The sequence below is a fragment of the Helianthus annuus genome, chromosome 9 (assembly GCF_002127325.2).
Source record: "Helianthus annuus cultivar XRQ/B chromosome 9, HanXRQr2.0-SUNRISE, whole genome shotgun sequence".
Classification (NCBI taxonomy): domain Eukaryota; kingdom Viridiplantae; phylum Streptophyta; class Magnoliopsida; order Asterales; family Asteraceae; genus Helianthus; species Helianthus annuus.
The window spans coordinates 187673672-187693114 of record NC_035441.2 but is presented as its reverse complement, the minus strand read 5'-3'; the positions used below and the strand labels follow the sequence as shown (position 1 = coordinate 187693114).

General features: G+C 38.1%; 1 protein-coding gene and 1 long non-coding RNA gene across 11 annotated transcripts; one reads left to right on the top strand and one right to left on the bottom strand.

The window, feature by feature from the left end:
- Window positions 1-4392: 4392 nt before the first annotated feature.
- LOC110876981 lies at window positions 4393-5808 on the bottom strand. The gene has a single exon (XM_022125139.1). It carries the CDS (start codon window positions 5806-5808, stop codon window positions 4393-4395), a length of 1416 nt encoding a protein of 471 aa, XP_021980831.1.
- A 7575-nt stretch (window positions 5809-13383) lies between these two features.
- On the top strand, window positions 13384-18330 carry LOC110880229. Of its 10 annotated transcripts, none has more exons than XR_004868285.1 (12): window positions 13384-13995; window positions 14128-14403; window positions 15348-15543; window positions 15612-15724; window positions 15850-15941; window positions 16020-16132; window positions 16226-16310; window positions 16426-16490; window positions 16583-16654; window positions 16740-16795; window positions 17337-17438; window positions 17527-18330. It is a non-coding gene; the product is annotated as an uncharacterized LOC110880229 (long non-coding RNA). The 10 variants fall into 10 exon arrangements; XR_004868286.1 differs by having other exon boundaries at window positions 16226-16490; window positions 17527-17629; window positions 18052-18330; XR_004868280.1 differs by lacking the exon at window positions 16740-16795.
- Window positions 18331-19443: the final 1113 nt, after the last annotated feature.

Sequence of the window (19443 nt, the reverse complement as noted above, 5' to 3'; positions counted from 1 at the left end):
GGACACCCCTGAAAAAAAATTTACAAACTGAAATCAAGCCCAAATAATACTGATTATATTAGCCCAAAAAAACAAATGATAGCCCAATAGTAATTAGCCCAAATAACCAAATAATAACCCAATAGTGTATTAGATTGTTGTGCTAATTGTGATTGTGAGTATTCTTTATTTCTTTTCTTCTTGAGTTCTTAAACTGTTTAATTTCGATCTAAAAATTAAAAATAAGCCTAGCCCAATCTAGGGGGTGTTTGGGATTGCGTTTTCAACCTTATTATTTGATTATTGTGTTTTGAAATCGCAAAAAATCTATTTTGAGTGTTTGGTAAAAAATTAATAAAAAGTGATTTTTTACGTTTTGTAGAGTTCAAAACGTGATAATCCATAAGTAGGTCACCCCTTGCTGCAGGAAAACGTGATAATCCAAAAACTAATTTTTTAAGTTTTCACTTATTTATTTTTTTAAAATATATATACTTGCCAAACACTCAAATAGTTGATTATCTGATTATTCTGATATCAAACAACATAATCAAATCCAAACAATGTTGATTATCTGATTATTATGATATCAAACAACATAATCAAATCCAAACACTATCTTTCTGCAACACGTTTTGTTACAGCTAATTATCTGATTCTGATTATTCAAAACGCATAATCTATTTTCAAAACTCAACCCCAAACACCCCCCTAATATCTAAAAACTTATTGCCAATATTAATTCATAAAGCCTAGCCCAAATATGATATGCTCAATATTGATTCGTTAACCTAAATACTAATAACTTAAAAAAAACTAGTTTATAAAATTTAATTCGGTAAGACCACCCGTAGTGGGGCATTATTTTTGAAAAAAATCCAAAAAAATGCCCCCCCCCCCCATTACATAGGCCGTTATGGGGCAGTTTTTTTGAAAAAAAAAAATTGGCTTGGCGTTTTTAAAACCACGCCTAAAAGAGATTGTGATGGGTTGACTGGGTTTGACTGGCCAATGAGAAACTAGCTTGCTTTTTTTTATAAAAAAACGCCTAAAAGGGATTATTGGGCATTATTCCCACTACGCCACTTTTGCAATAACGCCCCATGCTGACTGGACTGCCACGTGTCGGATAATGCCCCATGGTGGAGACATTATTTTTTTTAACCACTACACATGGTCTAAGGGCTTTTTTTTGGCTCACCCAGGGCACTTGAATTTTCAGGATCGGCCCCGCCCCGCCCCGTAATGCAGGTAAAAAAAATTTTGTTCTATAAATGTATCGTAAAAAAATTTGGGATACCCCTGAATATTTATTCTAGTTCCGCCACTGTAGCTGGTTGAAAGTGGTTGTGAGTAGAGAAGAGATAAAATATTACTGTTTATCTGTAAATTTGAGAAGACACTGTTCACTCTCTATAATTTTTCAATATATTTTGAAAGTGGTTGTGAGGGGAGAAAAGAGAAAATGTAATGATAAGAGTATAAAAGAAAAATATTATTTAACTGAAATGAGAGAGATAATATAGTTGGCTTTAGTGAAATTGTAGAGTAAAATTGAAGGAAGGGATGTGAATGCTTTGACTTATAAGTTCTGATATATTAAATAACCAACAATCTTAATATCTGTTCACAGCTTCTAGCGTTGTCACAGTCATCCAGCAGAAGGTTAATAACGTGTAAGACTCCGTTCCTTATCACCTTCTCGTTCAGATACGTTCTCGAGGCTCATAATCACTGTGGTCCGAAAGGTAATGCAAAGATTGTGTACCACGACATCGTCATTTTAGCTTGTTGGAGCATTTGGAAAGTTAGGAACAACCTTATCTTCACTGGTAAAGTCGTAAATGTTGACGATATCTTAAGTGAAATCATGTCGGTAGGGTACCTTTGGTATAAGAATAGATGTAAGGGTAGGAACGTTTCTTGGGATTCTTGATGTAAATTTGTAAGTATGTGATTGTGGTTGTGTTGCCGCTCGGTTTTGAGTTGGCGTGTTTTTAATGAAGTTTATTGTTAAAAAAAACAATGTTAATATCTTCATAAGGGTTAGACCTTCTAATCAAATTTTAACGTAAAACTAAGAATTGTTTAACAAGAAAGAAAACTCATTATTGAATGATGATTTTTTTTTTTTGAAAAGAAAATTTCATTAAAACAACCCAAACCCGAAGACTGGGAGGGCCAAACAACAAAACCTTACATATTTACAAATTTACACCAATCCGACCAAACAATGGAGCTACCTTTAGATCTATATTTAAACCATAAGAAACCTAACGACCGAACCTCACTAAAGACGTTATCCACTATCACTTCCATGTCCGCAAAAACCGCGTTATTCCTAGCCAACCAAAGACACCAACAGGAGATCATAATAATGCCTTGAATAATGTGCCTTCTTTTCGAGTCAATAGCCCTCCCTTTGTGAATATCCATAAGGTCCTTGAATGAAAAAGCAAAAATCGGCGGGATACGACACCAAGAACTAACCTTTTGCCACAGGACCACCGCGGTGACGCAAGAGGTAAAGAGGTGCTCCACGGACTCCGCCTCCGTACTGCAAAGCGGACAAAGATCAATACCGGCTCCGATACCCCTTCGACGCAAAGCATCACGAGTAGCAATACCGTTTAAACCCGCTCTCCAAACGAGAACGTTGCACTTGATCGGGACCCACTTGCACCACTCAAAAATAAAGCCGCTTCTGTTAACAATGTCATCATCCAGAACCCGTTTCACAGACCTATCCGAAAACTCACCATCTTTTTCTGGTAACCACTTCCATTCATCCGGCCGATCGGTCAAAGAAACAGAAGCAACAGCCACGTTCAGACCATCCAACTCCAACAATTCCTCAATAGAATCTGGATCATGTCTCCACAGCCAAATGCCGGAAAGACGGTCCTTCACCGAACAAGTCTTCACAGTTTCGAGAGCAAAGAGCTTAGGGAACTCGTCCTTTAAGGGAATCTCCTTCAGCCAAGGATCCAACCAGAAGAGGATGTCCTCTCCCCTACCAACCGATCCCCTGAAATAATCCCGAAGCCGGGCCGAACCGATCACCGGTTTATTAATAACGGTCACAATAGAATTCCACACTCCTCCTATAGATTTTTTAAAGGGTAAAAACGACCACGCCGAACCGCCGATATGGATCGCTTCGACCACCTTAACCCAAAGCCTTTCCTTGTTTCTCTTAAACCTCCAAGCCCATTTACTTAACAAAGCTTTGTTAATGATTTTTAGATTACAGATACCCAGCCCCCCTTTATTTTTCGGACGCGTAACAGAGTCCCATGCCACCCAGTGAGTTTTCCTGACCTCGCTAGAACCCCCCCACAGGAACTTCCTCATAAGGCACTCCAAATCATTAATAACCTTTGCCGGAGCTTTATACAACGAGAAGTAATAATTAGGCAAACTCTCGAGAACCGAACGAATAAGCGTAATCCTCCCGCCAAAGGACAATAAAGCTGATTTCCAAAGCGCAAGTCTGGACTCGAAAATATCATAAACAGGCCTCCAGTTGTTGACCCGATTCATGTTCGCCCCAACCATTAAACCGAGGTATTTAAAAGGGAGGACGTCCTGCCTACAACCAACAACATCCGCCAAGGATTCCACCTCCCCATGATCCACCCCAATCCCGAATAAATTAGATTTCCCCAGGTTGATTTTCAAGCCAGAACACACATGGAAACATCTAAGGATTCTAATAATATTGACAGCATTACTTTCCACCCACTCACCGATGATCAAGGCATCGTCCGCAAAGAAAAGGTGGGACAATTTAGGACCATCATTCGGGAGACAAATACCCGAGAAAACACCCACCTCCTCAGCCTTGTCAATCAAACAGGATAGAGCCTCCATGACCACAATGAAAAGGAAAGGCGATATAGGGTCCCCTTGCCTCATTCCTTTACCACACTTGAATTCGAAAGTAGGCGCCCCATTGACCAAGACAGAGGCACGGGCCGACGATAAAATGCCCCAAACCCAACTACACCATTTGACCCCGAAACCCATTTGTCGGAAAATATCCACTACGAACCTCCAGTTAATGTTGTCGTAAGCTTTCTCGAAATCAATTTTTAATAAAAATGCTTTTTTCTTACTTTTCTTCAACCATGAGAACACCTCGTTGATAACGAGAGGACCATCCAAAATAAATCTGTTCCCCAAAAAAGCAGACTGGCTGTCCGAAATAACCGAATCCAAAACTCTTTTGAGTCTATTGGATAATATTTTAGAAATCACCTTATTGACAACTCCCACCAGGCTAATCGGCCTGTAGTCCCCAAGGCCCACTGGATCTTTTCTTTTGGGAATAAGAGCAATGAATGACGAGCCGCACCCGACATTCACAGTACCTGACTCATGGAAAGCCGCCATTAAAGCAAAAAAATCGTTCTAAAAAAGGTCCCAAAATCTCTTGAAAAACCTGAAGTTAAACCCATCAGGCCCCGGGGCCCGGTCTTCCCCACATTCAAAAACCGCCGATTTGATTTCCTCAATAGAGAACTGGGATTCCAGCCAAGACGCATCAACGCCTGAAATCTTCTTAATGGACGGGCAAGGCAAAAGCGGCCGAGACTCACAATCCTCCACGAATTTCTGTCTAAAAAACTTGAACACCTCCTTTTTGACTAACGACGGCTTTGACACCCATTCGCCTCCAACCGACAAGCCATGAATCGAGTTACTAGCTTTCCTGCAATTAACAATCGAGTGAAAAAATTTAGAATTCTCGTCCCCGTCCTTTGCCCACCTAATACGGGATCTCTGTTTGAGATCCATAGATTTAGCAAGATCTAACTCAGCAATGATACTTTTGTTCTCCGCCAAGACCCACTCCTCCTCCTCCGTTAAATCTCTGGAATCTAAAATGGTCTCCAACGTAGTGAGCTCATCTTCGGCCAGGTTACGAATTTCACCATCTTTGAGGATCATCTTATCTCTCCAATCCTTAACCCTACTACGAATAAACCCCAATTTTTTAATCAAAAAAACATCCGGAGGACAGCCCTGAGACGAGAAATCATGACACGCTTTCTCAACCACTTCCACAAAACCATCTTTGCCTAGCCAAGAATTGAAGATGCGGAACGGACGCGCCCCGAAATTGACAGACTTCGAAATCAAAACAATAGGACTGTGATCCGACCACAACTTCGGGAGAGCTTGAACACGGGCATCGGGCCATAAATTCAGAACATCAGAATTGACTAAAAATCTGTCCAACTTACTGAGCTTCTTACCATTGTCAGACCGCCACGTAAATTGGGAACCTCGCATATCAAGATCAATGAGCCCCGTATCGAAAATGAAAGAGTTGAAATTCCCAGCACACGTACTCTTAAACGAACAATTTCTTTTTTCTTCCTTAAATCTGACCGAGTTGAAATCTCCTCCAACTATCCAAAGACCGTCCGAACCGGTAATGATCCCGGATAACTCCTCCCACACCGCTTTCTTCGCCGCTACCCCTTGCGGAGCATAGACGTTGAGGAAACACACAAGAGCACCACAACCAACCACCCTGCCCTTAATAAGAAGATAATTCCTGTGTTTAACCGACTCCTCCATTTGAAACAGAGATTCATCCCACAAACACACCAGCCCCCCTGAAAGGCCCGTGGCATCCACCGAATCAAACCCAAATTTCGAGTTTCCCCAAAATTTCGCTAAATCCGCCCTAGACACATTCACGTGCTTCGATTCCTGAATGGCTAAGAAATTTATGCCGTACTCCCGAACTATAGATTTTATCCACCCCGCTTTTAGAGCACCCCCCATACCTCTGATGTTAACAGAGAGCCAATTCATTTTGGAACACATTGAATACCTGCTGCCAAAACCGAGTTTCTGACCAAATCAGCATGCTGACTAAGATTGACCCCAAGAGCGGCCCCGATCGACATTGTATGATTGATTTCCTCAATCGCCTGAGGGATATCCTCTGGGTCTTTGACCTCTTGATCGCCACGACCTGAACCACCAGAACTTCCATCGGCGACCTCCTTCTCCGTGCCCTCAATATTGAGATCAAAACCTCCCACGTCCCTTCCGTTTTCGGAGCTCCTCACATCGGAGCCTCCAGCTGAAAGAGAAGTAAACCCCACAAAGCCGAACCCTGGTTTATCCTCCATCGCTTGACTTCTGGACCTTTTTTTGGGCCTAATTTCCCTTGAAGAGGCTCCTCCACTACTACTCTGGGCCCTATCCTTTCTACTATTTAAGCCCACCCTCTTTCTACGTTGGGCCTTAGAGGCCTGATAACCTTCCTGAGAGCAAAACGAAAAAACCTTGGGCCCACCTAAGGAACCAGACAGATCTTGTCCCACCGCCTCCATACCCGCATGGGGACCCACGCCAGCATTAAACTCGTTATTCCCAGCCGCCTCCTGCATGGGAAAATCCACCTTGGGACTCCCGCCACCATCAACATGCAACTCTTCATTTTCCACCGTTTCAAATTCCTGACCCAACCCCTGGCCTCCCACATCACCGGACCACCCCGGCCGCACCACCGGCGAAGAACGATCGTGAGAACTGCCGTCACTAAAAATATCGTCGTCAACATCATCATCGTTGAGACAATCCGGCACCCAAACTTCTTGTTCCTCCTCCACCCACACTCTGAAACACTTGTTCTTCCACCTCAAAGACACCGATTCTCTGATCCTGTAGGCCTCCCCTGCTAACACCCCAATTCTAACGACGGAGAGATCAGAAACCTCGTCCGAGATGCTAGGAACATGCAAAATTCTACCGAAGAGCGAACCAATCTGATAAAACAAATCGACACCGAACAGATGCAGGGGGATACCATGTATCTTCAACCAAGCCACCCTTTCAAGCGGAAGAGACTGCCCGGACCAAGCTTCCAATTTAACAAACCAAGGACCCCAAATCTTCTCTGACCCTAAAAACTTGGCAGCGGCGGCCTCATCGGAGAACGAGATCAGGAGGGATAAACCACCCAAATACTTAAGACTGGAGAACTCGAACTTAGCGATACTCAAGAGTCTCTTAAAATCGACTAAAGTTTCCAGATCAGTAACTCTTCCGACCACAGCTAACCCATGCAAGTTAACAAACTCAGAAGTTCTATCCGGAACCACCACCGACTTCTCAACGTGAGCATTCCCCACTCCCGAACCACTCCCCACCTCAAACACTGTGTTACCGGAACCACCAGTCTTACCCAAAGCATCCAGATACGACCTGTTATCCCTTGTATTGAAAGGAAGATTCTTCTCCGGATGACCCGTCGGAACTGAGCGATTGATCTTTATCCCAGTGTGGCCAGCAACACCCACGTTCTCAGCCGCAAAACGAGCAACATTGACCCAAAGCTTAGAGTCCCCCATTTTAGCTCCCTTCAACTTACCTTCCAGTCCTTTAGGATCCCGAACACCCTTGAAAGTTACGAAGCCAAACCGGTTGCCAAACTTATCCCTTTTTCTGGCCACATAGACCCCCATAACATCTCCGAAGGCCCCAAAGAAGTCGCCTATCTCCTGAGAGCTACAACGTTCCGGAAGATTGGACACAAAGAACTTAGCACGATCGAGGACGGGATCACCCATGGAAACGCCCGGGTGAGAACAGACCAAACGAAGAAGATGAGGAGGCAAAGAAGGGGAATCACCGGAAGAATACAGGGCTGTGCTAACAAACTCGTTATGATCAGTCGGAGGAGATTCCGACGATCAATCACCGGCTGTTATACACCGCCTGTGCGTCCGCCGGCAGAAACCCTAGAGATAACTTGTTTATTGAATGATGATTTGATACATGTTCTTCTTCCTCGTATGATAATCTATACTATACATGATGCATAAGACAAACACATTTTTAAAATACCCAAAAGTTAAAAACTTTTTTTCTTTAACATATAAGGTACAACCTAAAATGCGGATAAATTAGTCTTTCAGACAATAATCATATTTTAATTTTCTCGTCTTAATTACACTTTAATTCTCTCATCTTTAACATATTATAGATAATTAACTAATAGTTATAGTTTATCATCTTATAAAAACTAACTACCCCACGATTTTTAAACAATCATAGTTTTTTTGTACAATTTATAAAAAAGTACACCATAAAAGCGAGTATTTTGTTCTCTTTAGTTTGAGTATAGTATTGCTATAAATTTTAATTAAAAAATTAATAAATTACGTGATTAACACTGGGGTGAGCAATAACTGAATCATTAACCGAAACCGAACTGAAAACAGACGAAAGCGAACCGAAATCAACCAAAAACTGATAAACCGAAATCCAATTAACCAGAACCTGTTATCGATTTTTTGTACCCTCCTTTGACCAAAATTAACCGAACCGAAACATTCACATTTTCATATATTTTCTAGCTTTTATACCTTCGGTTCATATATTTCATATTTTATACCTCCATTTTATGTATTTATATTTCCATTTCAATATTTCATATACTTATACATCCATTTCATGTATTTATACCTCAAGTTCATGTATTTTATAAGCAAAAGTTTTAGCAAAAGTTTAGTTTTGACTATTAACAAAAATTAAATGAATCAAACCAAAACTGTCAATCTAATCGAATAAACCGAAATGATTAACCAAAAACCATTTGGTAAATAATATAGACTAACCGATAACTTTGGTTTCAGTTGAGGATAATAATCAAACCAACTGAACAATACATACCTGGTAGTGTTTGTGTTCCCCGCCACATCACGCGGAAACTATCTAGTATATATAAACTATACTATATATATATATATATATATATATATATATATATATATATATATATAAAAGGAAAAGAACGTAGCATTTGGGTTTTTAGGATTATTACAAATACAACTCAATGAAATTTTTAAAGAAGCATCTTTAAATGAAGTTCAAGATATTACGATTTCTTCATAAATTATCATAAATTATAAATAGAAGTTGTAATTCATCATTTACTATGAATTAAATTATTTGGTTTTTTCAGAATACGAAATAACACTTTGTTTTTTTTACATAGAAGAATATATCGTTTTTTAAAACCCATTACGCCTTATCTGATTATTAATTTGGTGTGCTCATCAAATATTTTTAATATATATCGTTTTTTAGAACCCATTATGCCTTATCCGATTATTAATTTCGTGTGCTCATCAAATATTTTCAATATAAAAGTGATCATATACACGATTCAAAAACTCATCAAAGAAAATAAGAATACAAAGCCTACAAAACACAAATGGCAATTGTAAACTAAAACAATAATTGATTTTCATTAGTTAACCGAGTCATACGCCAATCATCAAACCAAATCTTCAATCTGAACTCAAATCAAACTAGAATCATGAATTGCCTATTCGTATTCGTAATTGTGTAGATTTGACAGTATGTGCAAAACCCATTTCACAACAAACAAAAAGAAAGAGGGTACGTGGTATTTTTTTTATATATTAGAATCTGCAGCAGCTTCGGGTTCCGATTGATGAGGTTGATTCGGTGTTACTTCATAAGACGCTCTTGGGGATTGCTTATACAATACAACGGTACGGTGTATGTGAAAAGCTAGAAATGAGAAAAAACTTCAAAGGCGTAAACAAAGAGGCTGATTCGATTTTGGTAGAGATTGCGGCGACACTCTTTGGCTGGATTAATAGCAGGTGCAAGGAGGCGAATTGTTGATGGGAAGACATGAAGATAGATCCTTGTACTAGCTTATATTTTTGAACATGTAGTAGGATGTATGTTTTTTTGTCTTTTGCAGCTTTGCTTTATTTTTTTCTTCTGTATCCAGCCCTTAGCTGGCCTTGTTTTGCAATGAATGGTTGTTGTTCAAAAAAAAAAAATGGTTTTAAGTGTAAGGGTAGATTGATAAGTTGACATCAACTTAGTAAATTTCGAAACGTTTGTTTATTTAGGGAACAAAAGAGTGACAAGTAAGTGACCAAGACAAAATGTCAAACGCTATTTATTTACTTATTTTTGTTCAAAAAAAAAGCTTATAGATCTGTATGTTTAAGTGATAAACATGTAATTATAAGTGTATATAGAGATAGCAAAAAACCTGAGCTCAACGGGAATGCTTAAAACTTGAAACATCTGAGACGGGTATTTGGGTATTTAGATTGGATTTTTTTTTTAGTAAACTTCTATTTTGCTTCCTGTGGTTTGGTCACTTTAACGGTTTTGCCCTAAACAATTAAAATAGCCATTTTTCTCCAATAGTTTGCTATGGTTTTTCCATTTTGCTCCCTGCGGGGAGCAAAACGGAAAAACAAACAATTTGAATGGAGTTAAAGGCGAGGAGTAAAATGGAAAAACCATAGCAAACTATTAGAGGAAAATGGCTATTTTTAAAGGTTTTAGGCAAAACCGTTAAAGTGACCAAACCACATTAAGCAAAACAAAAGTTTACTCTTTTTTTTTGCAGCTAATGAATTAGATGATACCCGACCTGATTACTTGAAACTATATACCCGTTTTTCTATAAACGAGCCGAACCTTTCTCAAGCTCGAGCTCGGCTCGGGCTCGGGCTCGATTCGTTTATTATCTATTAACTAATATATTAAATAAGAAATATAAATAATAGACTTTTCAGACTCGTGAGCTCGATAAGTGAAGCTCGGGCTCGAGCTCGTTTACTAAATAAGTATATTTTTAGTTCGGGGTTTGCTCGTAAACAAGTTTAAATAAGATTGGCTCGGCTCTTTTACACTAAAGCTCGATAAGGCTCGACGAGCCTAGGGGTGCTAAACGGGTCGTGTTCCCGGGTTGGTGAGTTCAACCTGACCCGAGCCCGAAAATTTTAGACGAACCCGAACCCGAAAATCGTGCCATACATATGAACCCGAACCCGACCCGAATATTCGCATACTGACCCGAACCCGACCCGGTCAACCCCAATTTTTTATTTATTTTTTATTTTTTCAGAAAATTAGTATATTAAAATTAACACTACTAAAAAAAACATAAATTTATATAATAAAATTACATTAAAATCATAAAAATTTATGTCAACTTCCATTTTTAAGTTATATTTATAGCATAAAATACACACCCAATTTTATTTATGACATAAAACATATTTTAAAAAAAAATACAATATAATAGAAATGGGTTAAGCGGGTCAACTCGCCAACCGACAAGGTTGACCCGAACCTGACCCGTTTATCTTCGCGGGTTCAACCTGAAACTGACTCGAACCCGTTTAGACTAAACCCAAACCTACGAATTTCGTGTTAGGTTGGTATCGTGTTTTCGGGTCGTGTCAGAAATTCACACCGTCGAGCCTGACGAGCTTCACATGCCAGGCTCGAGCTCAATAAGGCTCGGCTTGTTTCGAGCTTTTTCTCGAGCCGGTCTCGAGTCGCTCGTGAGCCGCTCGTCTCGTTTGCTCCCCTACCTATAATCATATACCAAGAAATTTTTACTTTCTTTTTAACCCTTTGTCTACTAATATATACTACCGTATTAAGAAAACTGGGTTTTTTTTATCCTTTTAGTAATTTCCATCAATTTTAAGATGTCAGATGAAGATAAAGAGTCTTTACTTAAAATCTCTATTCACCTTGAAATTTCTTCCATATCTACCCTGCTTACACAAAGTTCGACCTCTTCTAATCATTATTAGGGCTGTTCTTTTTTATCCGAAACCCGAAAACCGACCCTAATTCGAAGTCACCCGAACCCGAATTAGAGATTAACTGAAAAACTCGAACCCGAACAACCCAAACCCGACCAACCCGAACCTTAAATGGGTCGGTTATCGGGTCGCTTTTTCCCAACAAAAAACCCGAACAACCCGACCCGAATAACCCGAAACTTGAAACCCGAATAAAAACTGGAACATTAGTTGTCTTTTTTTATAGATGCGATTTGATTTTGAGTGTTTTGCGTTTGAAACATTAAGTTTTGAGACTTTTGAATATTATAATACTGTATTGTTAAATGATGTTTGAATATGTGATGATATTTTTTTAATAACAACATGATATATATGCCTATATTTTCTAAAAAAAACATTTTTTTTTCATTTTACATCTAAACTCGAAAATCGAACAACCCGACCCGAACTAACCCGAACCTGAATTACCCATACCCGAACAACCCGAACAACCCAACCCAAAAAACCCGAAACCCAAAAAAATAACAAGAAGAACACCCTATCACCGGCAAACCGTTCAATTTCTCATCATCATCTATCAATTGAATTGGATTCAATCAATGCGACTTTCAATTACCCTGCCCTGTAATTAGATCCATTTATATTTGATTCTTTGACTGTAACGCATCAATCAGGGAAACAAACATCGGTTTATAAATCGTTTAAACAATGTGTGTGGCCTCAATTGTGTTGCCTCTCTTTCTCGGAACTGCTCCTCCTGTGCCCTAAATCCCAATTCTACTCATCGATTTCAGGTGACACTTTCTTTGATTCTTGTTTTAAGTTGCATACTGATTAGCTAAAATCAAATGGTAGTGACATATGTACTATTATATGCTCTTGATTTGCTTTGCAAAATTAGAGGCTATAGAATGACGAAGAAGAGGTTATGTTGAAATTAGGGGAAATTGGTTGCGGGTATTAGGGTTTTGCTTCATTAGTTGAGTCATTTGGTGGTGGTTATAAAATATGAAGCTTTCAACATTAGTGTGTATCAGCAGCCTCTTGTGCGACAACCGGTAATTTACGGCTCTTAATTACGCAATTAACAAATGTTTAGGACGATAATAAACAACGTTTAAGATGTAAATAAACTTAATTAGGCCCTTGGAGTGTCTATGAACGCCTAAGCGACTTTACAGCGCGTGTACGACGATCTGCGGAGAAACCGTTGAATATTAAACAATAACGAATAGCAACCGTACGAAATACTGACAACGCCGACAAATACAGATTTTATACGAATATTTTATATTTATAAATTTAGTTTCGCGAATTTATCGTGCTTCCGTACGCAACAAAGTGCAAGCATAGATGAGAAACGCGACTACAGAAACGTACCGGCAACGAAACGAAAGCATCGGACACACGTGTTACCCCCAAAACTTAAGTTTTACGCTATATTTAGCTCCGTAATTATATTTTTGTAATCGTAGTCAAAACCGCATCGAAAAACGGTTTTAAAACGGCAAACGACGCAACTTTATGCAAACTTTACCGTAAACGACGAACGAAAGCGCAAACGTCTACCGACACTATGTCACGTACATTTAACCCTAAAATTTTAGTCTACGACGTTCCGATGATTTCGGGTTTTGATAACGGATTCCTAAGAGCTAACGGGTCACTTTAAACACGAAATTAGACTTATAGGCCTTGGGCCCAAGCCCAAAAGCCCACTAACAAACCCTATGTATTTAAAAGAAGTAAGCCTAGTTCCAATCTCATTTCATCAGCCACTTAAAAGTCCAATCTCATTTCATCTTCATTCTCGAACCACAAAGCAAAAACAATGCAGACATCTTACCCTTTCAACTCTCTCTCGATTTCTTTTCTTTGCACAGACAACACACCATCTTTTTTTTTTGTCTGCTCTCTCCCCCACTCGATCTCTATAAGGTAATCACCACCAAATCCATTCAACACTCATATTCCCCACACACCACAGCCTCTCTATCCCTCCCTCTGACTACATGCCGGCGGCCGGAATAACCGGCGGAGCCATGCTCCGGTCATCTTGTTCTCCGGGGTTCAGTTCACCGACAAACACCCACCTTCTCCCTTCTGACTGACGGACGGCTGACCACCGCCACCACAGCCGTCTGGTGGCGGCGTGGTGACAAGACAGAGAGTGGCGTAAGAGGGAGAGAGCGGCGGAGATTAGGAGCAGCGCCGCCGTCCACGGCAGCGGCGGTCGGCGTCTTGGTCCGGCGGTCTGCGTCAAGGTCCGGCGGTCTTTGTCATTATCCGACGGGTTTTTGTTCGGAAGTCCCGGTCCGGGTCAGATCGATTACAGGTGACCGACTCAGCTCCGGAGACGGCTGTGGAGAGTGATGGTGATTATGTTCAGGTCTGAGTCATGGTTCCTTTCTTCTCATTCTCCTTTAGATCCGGCTCGAGTTCAGGAATGTGACTCCCGTTTCGGGTCATGGCTCGAGGTTTGATTCTGATGTGGTTTTTGGTTCGTCTTTCGGTTCAACAGGATTTAGTTACGTTCGGTTCGGGAGTTCCGGGTCAGATTTAACGGCTCTCGGTTCGGTCAACGATGGTCAACGGGTCAGTTGGGTTCGGGTCAGCTGGTCAACGTTCAAGGAGGGTCAAGTCGACAGGATTTCGGGTTCGGTTGGCTCAGATTTGGTGTTCGAGTCAACCGAGTCAACCCGGTCAAACCTGGTAAACTCAGCGAGTCAACTCGGTCAACCCGGTTGACTCGGTCAACCCGGTCAACTCAGTCAACGAAAGCGGCACGAAAGACTTGGTAAAGATTATTAGTGACGCGAATAAACATTTACTTTAATTATAAAGTCTTCGTTTATTTCGTGAAACGAGCTCGAACCAATTCGGATTAGTGTTTAGTTTTAAATAATATATTGGTAATTGAATCTCGATTGAATTTTGAAAAATAAAGACAACTTGTGTTGTCGGGGGCGTCCAAAAATAGAGGAAACTCTTTCCATTTTTTGATAAAATCCGAAACAAATGTGTTTTATTGAAAAATGACAACTAACGACATCAAGCGACTTTTATGACAATCAATATAAATGTGTATATTTCTTCGACGACACTTTATAACGTACAAGAAACAACGATAACGCGGATTCTTTTTATAAATAAATATGGTTTATATATTTCTTTCGAATATACAACAATACGACTTCTTTTTATGAAAATAAATATAGTTTATATATTTATTGCAACAACAACACTTTACGACTTTCGAAAACAACGATTCGGAAACTATTTACAACAAATAAATATAGTTATTGTATTTATTCTAAAGAGTTAATTACATAGTTAGTCCCTGTAGTTTGCTCAAAGTAACATAGTTAGGTACTAATAGTTTAAAATCACATTCTAGGATATTAACTTTTCATTTTGTAATATTTGGAGGTATTAAGGTTATTTGTAGGTTTATTGAGGTTTATATGAGGGTCGAATTCGGCTCAAGCTTGTTTAAGTTCTGGTCATTTCCGACTTTTATAAGTCCGATCCTATCCAAGCGGCTCAGCTTGTTTACACCCCTAAAATATTATATCTTACTGTATGATTTTTACCAAACCGTACCATCTCGCAGACACCATGCGTTCCATTTCCACTGCATTAGCGTTTGTTGAAAACACGTCAAGCTCAACTGCTATATTTTCATGATGATGCTTTTTTAATTGTCTTTATAACATGGTGTTTATTGTTTTTCTTTTGCAGATAATAGCGAATGTGAGTTTCAGAAACACGGTCACTAGAGAATGCTACTGCGCAGGCAGGAAAGCGGTTACTGTCAGATGGAAGTTTATGAAGCAAGAGAGACGTTTGTTCTCTTGTATTGTTTAATGTACTTTGATTGATGCAGATATTGTGCTGGACAACTGTGCGATTTGTAGAAATCATATTATGGATCTATGTGAGTGTTCTGTTATTGAATAATTGGTTTACTTGTTGGATGTAGTCTTATGTGTTTTGATTATTCAGGTATCGAGTGTCAAGCTAATCAGGCTAGCTCTACTAGCGAAGAGTGTACTGTTGCTTGGGGTATGCCGGTATCTTTTTGTTCACTGTGATAATGATCCTGCACCATGGACAAGGTTTGCCATTATATTCACGATTTTGGTATTTTTTTTAATCATATTAACTCTATAAAAGCATGATTCCGTTCCTTCAATATGTAATTATTTAACTTTTATTACTTTCTTTTTTTTGTTTGAGGTAGCTTGCGTAAGTCCAGCTGATACCAACGCAGAAGAAACACTAAACACCTTGAAGTATGCCAATCGAGCTCGTAACATACCAAACAAAGCTATTGTAAGACTAATCTTTTTTACAGTGCAAGAACTCTCTCTTAATTTGCATTCATGTTGATTTCGTTCCTTCAATATGTAGGTTAATCGTGATCCAGTCACAGCTCAAATGCAAAGAAAGACAAGTTACTGCTTAAAATTGAATCTGCACGTGGTGGCAAACCATGGGATGAGATAGACTGTGACTCGAATAAGGTTAAATAAGGGCTTTTTTTTTTCTTCAGATTTCTTTGATGTTATGATTCACTAAAATCAATATAAGATTCCTGACCACGTAAAATGTTTCAGGTTCTTGGCTATTATCAATCGAAAAACCGGCCTCGAGAATCACGTTCTAGAGTGTTGAAGCTCGATTTAGAATCCGTTAGAATCCGTAATGCATGATACTAAAATTACCGATGTCCCACTTCAATTAACTATATCTCAAATATCGGTCCTTGACCGATTTCCAATTTTTTACCGCATTAACGGCATAGATTCTGTTACAGATTTGTGTGGCCACGTGACCTTTGTTAAGTGCGGTATTGGCGCCGAAATGATGATGGGAGTTATGGTGAGTGCATGCACATACTAAATAGTCATCGCTTAATATTTTTAGTTTATCATATCATATTAAGAGTGTTAAGGTTTATTTGTTATCTGCAGTTGGACTCTTTTGCTCTAGGGAGCATGAGAACTGTGGCCCACAACCAGGATACGTGCGCGCTCATATTGAGAGTAAACTCCTTCCCCTTTAATATAGTAACCAACTTTAATGTTTTCAGATCCACATCATACTTACAATCATAATGTTTCAATTTAGGCGGAGGGTTTAATATTTCCCCTCTAATACCCCGAAATGGACGGCCCAGATCACAGGTCCTGCATCTTATGCAAATTGATCTAAAGGGATGGGGAATGGGTTATTTTTCTTCATTTCAGCAACATTGCCTGCTGCAATCGTTAAATAGCGTTGCTGGTTATTTCGGTTATTTACACACATATAACCATAACCGAATCATAAAAGTTGGTTCATAATAATAAAATTATCATTAACAATATTGTTTTTATTACTAAAACAATAATTTACAAATAGTGAAGTTTTTTTTTTATGAAAACAATTTAAACCAGTCAAGTATTACCCCTTTCAGATTGACCAGTTAAATAGAGAAGCGATTTACAGCTGTAAGTATTACCCCTTTCAAATACCAAATGGTTTAGTTAGAATCCAACTTCAACTTATAATCCAACGACATTTTTCATATTCTTAATATGTCTTTAGTCAGAATAATATCTTTAACATATGTCAGTCAACCTTTTCAGAAACAAACTCATGTCGAATCTTTTGTTTGACTTTTGTCCTTTTTGATTTTTTTACTACGAATCGTACTTGCTTTTACTTTTGCTTTTACTTCTACAGCTGTAAAGCAAGCTAAACACAGCATGCTTGGAAGTCTATAAATACAACATCAATCTCAACACTCTACAAACACTCAACTGAGACGAATTAAACCTTCAAATTGTAAGTTTTATCTCAGTTGAACTAAATCCTACATCAATTAAACCTTCAAAACATCAACCTAACAACTTTTATTTTGCTTCGATTTCAGAATATCAATACTCTTTGCATCTGGATCTTGCGTTGTTTCTCGGCTCTTCACATCAAGGTTTTACATTTTTTGTCGGCTTTTTACATCTGGCTCTTGCATTGTTGTAAGTTCTCTCACATTTCTTGGTTACTTTTGTAACTTTTAACTGTAGTTTTTGCATCTGTATTGTTTAACTGTGGCTTTTTATATCTGTTAGTTTTGTAACATGTATTGTTTTAGTTTGTTTGTATTGTAAAATTGCAAATTTACCCATTATGATTTATTTTCTTAAAAGTGTATTATAGATTGACTCTTTTACCCTTATTTCTATTAATACTTTTAAAAGTTTTCTATATTTTAATATTTATCCATTTTTAACTTTTTGTTTTTTTAACCAAATTATGTTTTTTTACCGTTGTATAATTGCATACTACGAATAAAAGTGATTCATCTTTCCTTTTTTGCTCTTGCATCAAAGCAATGAACATGTGGACCAGATTCTTAAATTTTTTTTATTAATTTTATGTTTTTTAACGATTTCCATAGATTTGCTTTCTGCATTCCTCTAGATTTTGGATCTGTCTTTTATGGCTACTTTGAAATCAAAGTCGATGCTTTCTGCCACTTGTTTTGGAATTTGGAACGGCCATTGAATCTCCTTTGATTTCCAGATGTCAATCGGATTGCTTTTTTTTTTTTGTTGTTGAAACCGATTTGGGAATTGAGTTGCATGACAGATCTTTGTTCTTGTTGTCGTTTTGGCTATTGACTTTTTGATTTCCGAATAGTTTAGCTATTATGAATTAATTTGTTTACGAGCTTTAACTTTAGTCCGGATAGTTTAGCTATTATGCATTAATTTGTTTTTGAGCTTCAACTTGAACTAGAGTGATTAATAAAGTTGGTTTTATTAGTTCTTTTGCTGGAGCATTAAGCTTTGGAAAAAAATCACAGGTCAAACAATGCTAATTAACCTTATATAAATTAGTTTGTAAAATAAAATCAAGTTATAAAGCTTCTCACCAAAAGCTGTTGTTCAATTTTAATCTATTTAAAAGAAATAGTGTAAAAACGTTTTTTATTACATTCTCTAAACTATTTTAAAAATATATTTAAAAATATGTGGTTACAACAAAAGTAAAGTAAAACAAAACACTTCTAAAAAAATATAAAAAATAAAAAATCTATATCTAAAAAACCGAAAACCTATCTATTAAAAAATTCATTAAAACTTGTTAATGAAGACATCTTTAGAGATAATTAAAAAAACTTTTAATAGAATATCATAATATAACGGAATGTTTTCTTTTTAATTTTAGTCTATAATTTATATAAACCTAAAATAGCAATACCAGATTTTCTTTAGTTAATATTGAATTAGGTTAAATCCAATGAGATCATGAGAGAGACAAAACAAATTATAAAAAACTTACTTAAAGACAAGGGAAATCACCCATTTTGTTAAATACTTTTCAAATCACTCATTTTAGTAAATAATTTTTCTACAACACCCGTTAAGAAAAAAACTCCTTTATTCTTTCCTATGCATATATTTGTGAAAAGAGCCTATTTTTCATTTCATTAAATACATCTACACTTTATTCATGTTGTATACATAATTATGGTTTTGGTTTTAAATATTGTTTTTTTTTGCTTTTATTATTTAAAAAATAAATTCAGTTACAATTAAAAAGTCGGTATCAAATGACTACATGAAATGATGAACAACCGGGAGTCTCTGGAAGGCCGAAAGTATTTCAAAAATGCAAAACGTTTTGACTCATATAATCCAATTATCATGCAATTTAATATATGGGCTTACCGCTCATACGGGCCTATCCTCAGGCACAAAAGGTGTTGTCCGGTTTATCACCGGCCCCATTCTTGCAAATATAATGCTTATATTCCACGTCGGGGAAGTCCTCCACCCTCTTCATA